Raw genomic sequence first — 11,691 nt, 5'->3', positions numbered from 1 at the left:
GAGGGCGGGGAGACGGGCGCGGGCGAGGCGGAGCCCGCAAGGGTAGAAGACGCCCAGGTCCGTCCCCTTTTCCGTGGAATCTGAGCTAGCCTTCGCAGGTTTTGTGTCCCCACTCTAGAATCGGGTAAGTGGTTTTTTAAAAAGTCCGCTTTAGTTGTTGAGGCAGCGGGTCTCCCCGCCGCTCGTCCACGGAGGAGCGGAGTTTGAGTGTGGTTGCGCTCTCGTCCCGCGGTCTGTCCTGGAGAATCGGAAAAAGGAGCTCGTGGCTGAACACCTTTCCCTGTAGGGGATGCGAATTCCTCATGCGTAAATCACGCAGGGACTTTCGCTTGCCGGCCGCGAGCCCCCATCCTGGTCTTCAGGGAGGTCTGCGTTTCGGCTGCACCCCGCAGGGCGCCGTGGGCCCCGCTCCCGCCGCCAGGCCTGGGCTTGGGCATTCCGGCTGCAGCCGGCGGCGGCCGCGCGCAGTGCACCCAGCCCCGCGGCGGGAACGGGCTGGTGCTCCGCGCCTCTCCCGAGCTCCGCCCGCCCGGTCGGAAGTCGCCTCTGCCATCAGAGCTGCTGTGTTACTTTTGGAGAGAAATGCCTAGTTTCCTGGACCTCCCCCCCGCCCCACTCCCCACCCAACCCCGGTGACCCTGACCCAGAATGATTTTCAAAGGAAAAAAAAAATTGCAAAATACCACGTAAACACATCGTTAAATGTTCACTTAGTTCCGAGACGAGGCTTTTCTCAGTAACCAGGGAAAGCGTTAATGATTGAATTCTTTAAAGGCCGAAGTTTGGACTGTTAGCGGAAAAGTTGTGATTCCCACTGAAGCCGCTGGCACGCTGCGTCTGTGTCTGGTCCGCAGCGGCAACTCCCACCGAGCTCTTCCCCAGCCCTGGAGAGCGGCCGGCCTAGTTCCATCCAATCCTTACATCCAAGAACCTGGAGAGGTCCTGAATTACCTATTCAACTCCTTCTCCACCACCCCCTCTTACCAGAACTGGGCACTGAGATCCAGACCAAGAAAGCAACCTGACAAGGTCACACAGCCAGGCAGCCAGCCACATTTCTTAGGTTACTTTTAATTTTTTTTAATTTTTTTTTACATTTCTAGCTTAAGACTATTAAAAAAAGAGGCGGCTTACATGAAGCATTCTTGATCAACAGCAGCACATTTCCTAACGATGATTCTCCTTCCAAGTTTTTTTTTTTTTATGTTTTGTCAGAAATTCTTACTTCATTTTACGCCCTTCTCTCATTAAGTGCCCTTGCTCTGGCTTTGTGATTTGATTTCTTCATTCTGTATTAAAATACAGTTCGAACATTCTCCCCATCCCTTTAGTTTTTATTAAACCAAACAGAGCATAGAAAAAGATCACTGAGGAGGAATTTTAAATTCTGTATTTCCTAGATTTCCGAAGTATGCGTGGCAACTTTTTTAAGGTTTTATTTATTTATTTGATAGAGATCACAAGAAGGCAGAGAGCTAGGCAGAGGGGGGTGGGGGAAGCAGGCTCCCTGCTGAGCAGAGAGCCTGCTGTGGGGGCTCCATCCCAGAACCCTGAGATCACCACCCGAGCCCAAGGCAGAGGCTTAACCCACTGAGCCTCCCAGGTGCCCTGCTTGGCAACTTTTTTTTTTTTTTTAAAGATTTTATTTATTTATTTGACAGAGAGAAATCACAAGTAGACGGAGAGGCAGGCAGAGAGAGAGAGGGAAGCAGGCTCCCTGCTGAGCAGAGAGCCCGATGCGGGACTCGATCCCAGGACCCTGAGATCATGACCTGAGCCGAAGGCAGTGGCTTAACCCACTGAGCCACCCAGGCGCCCAGCTTGGCAACTTTTTATGGGTCAAAAGTACAACCAAAAATTTAAGCCAGGTCCTCTAATTTAAAATTTACACTTGATGAATAGAAAAATCTATTTGAAAACACTAGCAAGGTAGCAGACCTGCTGACATGGAAATGATTTAGTCTAACAGAGCCTGGTGCATGTTGGCATGCTGTGGAGGGCTCACGCAACTGTTGCAGTTAATCTCGGCCAGGATGGCAAGCAAGGGAGTACTGGCCCCATTTTACAGATAAGGAAATTATTAGTTTTCTGTCACGGCCGGCGCGACAAATTGACCAGGGAAACGTAAGGGTAAGAGGATGGTGAAAAGAAATTAAGAGACCAAAAAAGGGGGTCAGGAGGGACACTGAGGATGATGTCCAACAGTGCCAATTTTATTCCACATCTTACAATCATTCATAAGGCAGATCACAACAGGAGTAATAATACATCAGTATCTAGTCAGATGACCACAAGTTTCTATAACAAGTTTACATTAACTACAAGCAAATCTTGTAATGCCAGGTAGTCTCAGCTAATGCCATTAGCAAGACAATCAACCAGGGAGTGGGTTATGGGAAGGTCAGGAACAATAAGGACCAGCAAAGAATTCATGATCCTGACCACATTGTTCCCTTCTGTAGGGAGAGTGTGTGGGAAGTCACGTAGGGGAGCGCAGGACACAGCACAGACCCTTTCTCAGTGTTACTCAACTTTCCCGTCCTTAACCTTCTCAAGGTGTCCGGACTTTGAAGGAGACACCAGTCAGAGCCTGGTTTGGTCCTCGACCCCAACCGTGTCGTGGCCTCCACAGTTTTCCTAATAGAATGAGGTCCTGTGTATCACTACTGGATACCCTAACTTACAGCCTTTTGGAAAATTTCACACTCTGAGCAGATGCCTTAATCATAAAATATGTAATCCTACCTGCAGGTTAGTTGAATTTCATATTGCTAGCTCAGCCTGTCGCACTATCATCATTATAAAGTATATTTTTAAGAAGTTAAGTATCTTCTATGCCAACATTTCAAAGAGTAAGATGAAAAGGATTGTATAGTAAGGAAAAAAAAATCAATCAACATTTATCATAGAGGACTAGAGTTCTAGCTCTGCCTCTGTGTGACCCTGGTGAGTCTCTTAACCTCTTAGAATGTTTTCTCATCCATAAAAGGAATGATTTTAATTCGGTTTCTGCGTACAATTAAGTGGTTGCTTTCCTCCCTATTGTGAAAATAATTATACCAGTGGGCATAAAATACTTGGTTTTTAGAAGATCAGTTATTAGGGGTTTAAGGATTATAATTACTATAAGCGTATTGTATTATTTTATTCTTTTTATTATTCCCTTTGACATATCACCTTATGTATTATATATTATGAAGCAGGTGGTGATTCTGTGAATAGTTGAAGGGATTTTTCAAAGGCAATTTGTGCAGTTTGAAGCCTGATCCATCATAGTGGCAAAGGTTCAGTAGGAAATAAGATGGACAGAAGCAAAGGAGAAGACAACGCTGTCAAGGTTATACCTGGTCTCCTTACATGCTTGATAGGATAAGATGGTAGTACTACGTGAGGCAGCAGAGTCTTCTAAGTCCAGTATTAAGGATGAGTATCCTTTTTCCTTTGTTCTTTTTTCCCAACTTAGTAGATACCAAAATGTAGGGGGGGAAATGTATATGTTAGATAATTTTGATAGATTCTATTTCAGAGTAATTTTGCTTTTATTACTGTTACAGTTCTTTGAGGATAATAATGATGTCTGTTGGTGAAAAGCTAGAGGCAGGTGCTTGAAAGAAATAAATACGTAGGAAGTAGGTAAAAGTGGAAAAGTCGCTGCAGATCTTACATGGTGTATGTAGCTGTGTGAGAGACTGAGCACCGTTAACAGGAGCTAGGAGGAGGGTTGGGGCATTTTCTCTTTGCCCTTTGTGTTCTCTGGGGTTAGCACACTGCCTCGCTTACAGTTAATGTTCAAAAAATACATGCTGAATGAGTAATAGCCAGTGTTTGCTATTAATATTTTGTTTAAATGATTCTCCAGACTGAATTGTTTGAGGTGAAATTCTTGTTTATAATCTGAGTCCCGTAAATATTGTTATGTAAAATCAGAGGTGATTATGGAATTACAGAATCAAGAATATTTTAATGAGTAAGAAAGGAGAAAAGAGATGGGAAAGGAATCATGATGTCTACTATATATAGGAGTGAACATTTGCAGGGTTCAGTGCTTGATGCTTGCCGTGTCTCTACCACAGTAACCCTGAGTGGGAGCCCAGTTTTGAGAGGAAGAAGCTCAACAAAGTTGACTGCCTTGCCCAAGGCCATCTGGCTAGGAAATGATAGAGCTGGAATTCATAGTGAAAGCTGTCAGATTCCAAAACCTGTACTCTTTCCAAACACTGTGTTGACGGCAAAAGGGAAAAGAAAGCTGTGTTATCTCCAGAATGGAAAACTATGAGCTGGGCAGCCTTGTTTCTTATTTTTGTTGCTGCTGGGTTTTTTTGTTGGTTGGTTTGTTTTATTGTCTTTATATTTTCACTTTCTTGTCTAAGAAATACCTGGCCTGAGTGAAGAGCTAGATAGAAATTCAGTAGTGAGACTGCTTGTGGGTGTGGAGTGAGCCGCCTTTTCCAGGTCCTCACCCCGCACAGGTGTCACCCTTAGGGACAGCTCAGCTGCTCTACAATGACCTTAGGTTTATGTCTTCTGCCTGTTTCTGCCCCCTTCTGCCCCCTTGTGTTTGAGGTTTGCCCTTTAGGACATGTCACTGCTAAACCACCCTCTAGTAACAGACAATTTACTTTCTCCTCTGTGCTGGTACTGTGTGGCATCACTTAAAGAGTCTTAAAATGATACGCTTTTTGGTTAATTATATCAGGAACTTTCCACCAATAACACGATCAAACTGCTTTTGATCGCCCCCCTGTACTTGGAGTGACATTTTATTTTTTTTTTTTTTAAATTTTATTTTATTTATTTGAGAGAGAGACAGTGAGAGAGAGCACGAGCGAGGAGAAGGTCAGAGAGCGAAGCAGACTCCCCATGGAGCTGGGAGCCTGATGTGGGACTCGATCCCGGGACTCCAGGATCACGCCCTGAGCCGAAGGCAGTCGTCCAACCAACTGCGCCACCCAGGCGTCCCGGAGTGACATTTTATAGTTAGCACATAACTCTGTTCTGAGTAGTCCTGTATTGAGCTTCAATATAGTCAAAGTCTGAGTTCTTTCATCTCAAATCCTAGTTTCTGCAACTCTTTTTGATCTTTCGCCTACTCGTGGTTGACGAATATAATTATTCCAGAAGTTAGCAACGATGTTCTGGGTAGTGGCAGAGTCTAACTAACTATTTGATGTGGTTAATATCAAGAAATTGTGATAAACCACAAGCAAAATTATGGGCATACAGTCAAAAACCTTTTTGTTTCATTGCCATAGGTATGGAAGATTTCCATAATTAGCTATTTCCATAATTAGCTAAATGTTGTTTACCTTTTAACTCTGAGTTTTCATTTTAATGATAACAGTGGTAGAAAAAAAGTAACAGTGATAGGACAGAAAGGTTAACTGTAAATGACCCTTGTGATTTATAAAAGATTACATAAAGCAGTCTTTTTAGTTTTTCATGTTTTCCTCCTTTGTTAAATTGAATGAACTTTATAAAGCTAAGTGTTTCACCATTGATAAATCTCAAAAACTTAATGTTGAGAAGAAAAAGCAAGTTGCAGAATTAAGTACAGTATGACCCAATCTAAATAAAGTTAACACATGTTATTGCATGAAGTAGTGATAGGACGTCATGCCTGGGACTGATGAGCACTGAATTTATGGTAATAATCACCACTTAAAAGGCTGGGCCAGGAAGGGTTTGGGGATGGGTACAGAAGGCTTTAGCTATGTCTATAACGTTCTAGGTTTTTAGAATGTTGAGATTTATTAAAGCAGGGGGCAGGTAAGTGTGTTCATCATATGCTTTATGATTCTCTCTATATTTGAAATATTTCATAATCTAACAGAAGGTCTATTTATCCAATGTTAGTAAAAGTTAACAAATTTCTAAGATGTAACAGCACAAGCTTGCCCAAAAAGAAACCTAAGATACTGTTTCATGCTATGTCTAGCCAGATGTTTTTGTTTGCATGTTTGATTCCCTTGTGGAAGGCACTGAATCCCTACAGGAAGTAATATCAAGTATTTTGCTTTGTAGCTGAAGGATTTATAAGATGAAAGGTCCTTAAACATGAAATGAGATCTGTGTAAGCTCATGATTTAAATTGTTGTTTGAAAAATTGTTTGATCTGCCCCCTCCAGGGGGAAAAACATAGTGATACAGCCTAGATACCATATGACAGTAGATTATTTTTTTTTTCTTGGTATCTAGATCACCATGGCGACTGGACAGAAGTTGATGAGAGCGATTCGAGTTTTTGAATTTGGTGGACCAGAAGTGCTGAAACTCCAGTCGGATATTGCAGTACCAATTCCAAAAGACCATCAGGTGGAAATAATTCCATAAAAATAGGCAATAATTACACTGAGTGCGAGTCTCCAAAACATCAGGCTTGTTCAAAAAAAGCAGATTCACAATAATTCATAAACACAGTGGATTATGACGGTTTATACTGATGCTATAAAGAGAGCATAATTATAACTGTTAGTGAGTTACATCCATGAAAAGGGAAAATAACTTGCTCTAAGAACATTTTTGAGGTTGAGGATCATCTATGAAGTGCAATAATTGAATTTTTCTGCATGGAGTCATAAGTAGTTTTGAACAAGTTATTCTATTACAAACTTTCATGATTTCTATTTTGTACACAGTAGGAAAATCATTTTCTTCTGCATACATGCCTCCTATATATGATTTAAGAGAATTCAAATGAAGAGTTTAATCATTTCCGGTGACTTTAACAATATACTTTCTCATTAAAAATTATGTATTTTTATTACTGCACCTTCCATGACTCCCAAGTCTCATTTCCTTAATGAACCTTGAAGCGTCTGAGAGTTTTTACAGTTTGGCCATAACCTAACTTTAGAGATTCATATCTCATTGCTCCTTTTCAATAGACTGTGCTGTAACAAGCAGCATTGTCTGGTTTCCCCAAGAGCCACTTTTATTCCTTCTGTCTTTGCACATACTATTCCTTCTACCTGAAACATCCTTTTCTCCCATTCTGAAAGAATATCTACTCTTCTTTTAGGGCCTAGCTCGGATACCATTTTCTTTGTAAGGCCTTTTCTTACTCTTACAGCAAAAGATATCATTACATATTAAATAAGGTAAAATTAGCTTCTGTGGTAGATGTAACCCCAAAATCTCAATGGCTCAACATTAGAAAATTATTTCTCATTCACTAAATTCCAAAATTCTAAAATGTTAGTGGGTAACTCTCAAAGAGTGATTTGTGGACCCAGCCTTCTTCCATCACGGGGCTCTGCCACCTTCAACACCTCTGTCTTCTGGGGTCACTTCTATGAAAGGGTGAAGGCACAGTGTGGATTGCCTAGAACATCTTTACGAGCCAGAAAGTGGATCTGGTCACTTTTGTTCACATTCTGTTGGCTAAAACTCAATTATAAAGGCACCAAGAAGTAATATTCTTCCTATGGACCCAGGAGGAGGAAGAATTGGGTTTGATGAGCACATCAAGGTTTGTGCCGCACATCCTCTCAAATATTTCCACTACTACTTTCCCAATTTTTTTTTTTAATTTTTATTTATTTGACAGAGATCACAAGTAGGCAGCGAGGCAGACAGACAGAGAGAGGAGGAAGCAGGCTCCCCACTGAGCAGAGAGCCCAATGCGGGGCTCAATCCCAGGACCCTGGGATCATGACCTGAGCCGAAGGCAGAGGCTTTAACCCACTGAGCTACCCAGGTGCCCCCCAAAATGTTTTTAATATAACACATTAATAAGCCTTTCTGTTTTATCTTTTTTATGTATATGTTGGTTTGCAAAACTGTAACAGGAGCCCATTGAAGGTGAGGTTTTCCCATCCATTTTTATAATTCCCATAATCAGTAGAGTCGTATCATTAACGCTGAATGAATACCTAAATGTTCTGCGTGAACGAAAATACATTGTCATTGCAGGTTCTAATCAAAGTCCACGCATGTGGTATAAACCCAGTGGAAACATACATTCGTTCTGGTACTTACAGTAGAAAACCGCTCTTACCCTATACTCCTGGTTCCGATGTGGCTGGCATAGTAGAAGCTGTTGGAGATAATGTATCCACTTTCAAGGTATTACATTTTAAATTATTTCCATTTTGGCTTAATATTTTTCTTAAAATATTTTAACATAGCATTTAAAATGTGTCGTTAGTCTTTAAAAGGCCCCGTTATAGATTAAGGAGAGCATTTGCGGAGATGAGCACCGGGTGTTATATGGAAGTGTTGAATCACTGTATTGTACACCTGAAACTCGTATTACACTACCTGTTAACTAACTGGAATTTAAATAAAAACTTCCAAAAAAATGAAAGGCCCATTACACAATTTCTGCCACTTGGGGGACTCCTCTATTCAAAAAAGAGATTGGCTTTTATCTAGAGGTCTTCCTAGTTTCCATTGTTGGGGATAAGCGCTGGGTAAATTCTGTATCTTCACATTCTCACAGAATTCAGCTGTGATCCTTTTGATGTAGGAGAAACATGTAAGGACAGAAAATAGGCAAGGAAATTATACTATTTCCTCTCAATAATACACAAGCCAACATAATGTTTAATTCTTTCTATAAATTTAGTTTCATAAGATAAAGGAAAGGCCAATTCTTTTGAATAATAAGTAAAAGATGAAAAGAATGCCAGGTCAACTATACATTTTTGGAGCTCTGACTCAGATCAAGGTGACTGAGTCAATGAAAATATTATGATGGGGCTTTTGTTATTTATATGCCAAAAGAAATCTAAATCATAGATAGCATATTCATGTTCCAGCATCTTTCCTCATAATTCCTTGACCTGCTCCACTTTGGCAGCACATTTACCAAAATTGGACCGAGACAGAGAAGATTAACATGGCCTCTGCACAGGAAGGCATTCCGATTCCTGTGGCTGTGCTCCCCTCAGCCCTTGGCGTTCTGGCTTCTGCCCTCATTGCTCCACTGAAACGCTTCTTGCTAATGTCACTAATGGCCTCTCTATTGCTAGAGTTAATGGGCCCTTTTATGTCATTATCTCTCTTGACTTCTTGGTGACATTTGACACTGTCAGCCACTTAACTTTTTCTTAAAAATTTTTTTTTCCTTTCAGCTTCTATGACATCATTTTCTCCTGTCCTTTTCCCCACTTCCACCTAGGCATTGTTTTTCAAGCTGCTTTTTCTCGGGATGCTCCTCAAATTTCAGAACTGCCTAGTATTCTCAATCTCGTTTTACACCTCTGCTTTTGGTATTCTGTGCCTTCTTCAGGATGATCCCATGGTTTTCATGATCACATGTGATGTCTTTAGGTTAGAATTTTCCACTAAGCTGTGAACCTGTCCTGTCTAATAAGGTAGCCACTAGCCACATGTGAATTAAAATTCATATTAACTTGAAGTAAAATAAAGGAGTCAGTTCCTCAGTCACACCAGTGACATTTCAGATGTGTATAGCCCCTGTTTGTAATGGCTGCCCTACTGGACAGTGCTGATACAGAACGTTTACATCTTCACAGAAAGTTGTGTGGGAGCTGTGGGAGACGGGACCCAAGCCACCAGCCCTTGGTAACCTCATACACAGTGTGTCTGAAACAGAGCTTACCTTTTGTCGTATCAGATCAGCTCTGCTCTTGTGCGGCTATGTTGGTGACATCGGTGGTTTTACTCCCCGTCACTCAGCTTTCCCTGGCGAGGATGGTTTTCTCTCGTGTCCTTCTGTGCCCACTGCCTGGAGTTCAGGTTATGCTGCCTAGTCGTCTCTTACCTGGATATCTGTAACAGATACCTAACTGACCACCTGCCCTCCTTCCTCCACGAATCTATCGCTGCTCCATAAGGGATGTATTCTGAAATGTAATTGATTGGTTTAATTCTTAGGTCATTTCCTTACAGATTCAGAGTATTGCTGAGAGTGCTTATGTTGTGATAGAAGACTCTTTTCTGCTCTTTCCTACTGTCCTTCTATTCCCATCTCCATTCCTTCTCACCCTATATTTTTTAGTAAAGCTGTTCTTTCCTGCATACCCCATGCTCTTCCTTCTCTGTCTTTGCTCTTTTTGGTTTTTCTGCCTGGCAGAATTTAACTGAAACTTACTAACATAGGTGCAGGGCTTTTTACCCTCCAGCTTTAGTTACTTTTCATTGTATCTCTGAAACTATTACCTTCCATGCATTAGACTACTTACTCACTGGTTACAAGTGCTAGCGGTTTCTCAGCATTTATTCCTGCCACTGTTTCTCTGTTTACTTTGTTTCCTTCACTTGTAATAACTTTTCCATTTCATTTTTCAAAATCTTGTCCAGTTCCTCAAGACCTATCTTAAATCTTAGCTTCTCAATGAACCTATTTTTGATTCTTTAACTTAGAAGTAATTCCTTTCTTTTCCTGGGACTTAATCTTTGATAGTTTATCATGTTTTCTTGCATTGTAGTTATTCCTATCCTTTCCTTTTCTCTCTTCCTAGAGTTTAAGATGCTTTTGATGGGGGAAGTTATTTTGTTATTAGTATCTATCACAGAACTCAAAGTCCTGCTTTCCATAGTGAATTCTTAGAATGTGTTTGAATTATATTGCAATCTGTGCAACATCTTTTTAAGCTGTAAAAACAGGAATAATCTTAACACAGTCATATTTGACCATTTGCAGGTGGCACTGTAAGCAGTGACACTTGGCTTTGACTGCTGGATGCCTTTTGAATCTTTTCTGTTTCAATCCCACTTCATAGGGCTATTACTTTTTTAGAGATCTTTTTTTTTTTTTTTCTTTTTTTTTACAGGACAAATTTAAGTACCGTGAAAGTTATTGTCTAAATGTTTTGCTTATTCCAAGGAATATTTACATTTTTTTCAAGGAAGGGGAGTCCGGACAGGTGTTTATAGTAGCCAGTCTGATTTCCCTAGCATGCAGGTCATTTTGGTCAGGCTCCAAGGCCTCCCTTGTGCCTTACCTCACCCTCAGTTATGCATCTGCTTTCCAATAGCAAGGACCCAGCAGAGTTTACTGAGAGTTTACTGTGTTTCTTTTTTTTTTTTTTATGCAGAATGTTTATTTTTTTTCCCAATTTATTTATTTTCAGAAAAACAGTATTCATTATTTTTTCACCACACCCAGTGCTCCATGCAAGCCGTGCCCTCTATAATACCCACCACCTGGTACCCCAACCTCCCACCCCCCGCCACTTCAAACCCCTCAGACTGTTTTTCAGAGTCCATAGTCTCTCATGGTTCACCTCCCCTTCCAATTTACCCAAATTCCCTACTCCTCTCTAACGCCCCTTGTCCTCCATGCTATTGGTTATGCTCCACAAATGAGTGAAACCATATGATAATTGACTCTCTCTGCTTGACTGATTTCACTCAGCATAATCTCTTCCAGTCCCGTCCATGTTGCTACAAAAGTTGGGTATTCATCCTTTCTGATGGAGGCATAATACTCCATAGTGTATATGGACCACATCTTCCTGTGTTTCTGATGCTGTAACAAGTGAAGAAGCCTGTCCCGGCTCATCTTGCTGTCAGGATCCAGGCATAGTTTCCTGCTCTTGGTGTATGCATAAAAAAGGAGGAAGGAATGCAAGAAACCTGGGGGAAGGATTTAGAACAGGTATTTAGTGTGTGGAAGAAACCTTGTATCTTATTTATTTCTTCTTCCTAATATTTCGGGGAAAAAAATAGTTATACTAACTGCCGTTTACTAACTGCTTAATCTGAGCAAATTATTGAACTTCT

General features: G+C 41.2%; 1 protein-coding gene and 1 non-coding gene across 2 annotated transcripts in view; both read left to right on the top strand.

Moving 5' to 3' along the window:
- Positions 1 to 21: 21 nt before the first annotated feature.
- Positions 22 to 11,691, top strand: part of CRYZ (crystallin zeta) — a 28,872-nt gene continuing 17,202 nt past the window's right edge. The window contains exons 1-3 of the mRNA XM_044238479.1: positions 22 to 124; positions 6,196 to 6,312; positions 7,912 to 8,064. Of these exons, the coding sequence (XP_044094414.1) occupies positions 6,202 to 6,312; positions 7,912 to 8,064 (264 nt within the window). The 5' untranslated portion in view covers positions 22 to 124; positions 6,196 to 6,201. The remainder of the gene's footprint in view (positions 125 to 6,195; positions 6,313 to 7,911; positions 8,065 to 11,691) is intronic.
- On the top strand, positions 8,784 to 8,890 carry LOC122901592. The gene has a single exon (XR_006383586.1). It is a non-coding gene; the product is annotated as a U6 spliceosomal RNA (small nuclear RNA).

Source organism: Neovison vison, chromosome 2 (assembly GCF_020171115.1).
Source record: "Neovison vison isolate M4711 chromosome 2, ASM_NN_V1, whole genome shotgun sequence".
Lineage (NCBI taxonomy): Eukaryota > Metazoa > Chordata > Mammalia > Carnivora > Mustelidae > Neogale > Neogale vison.
The sequence above is the reverse complement of the archived record's forward strand: the minus strand, read 5'-3'. Positions and strand labels throughout refer to the sequence as shown.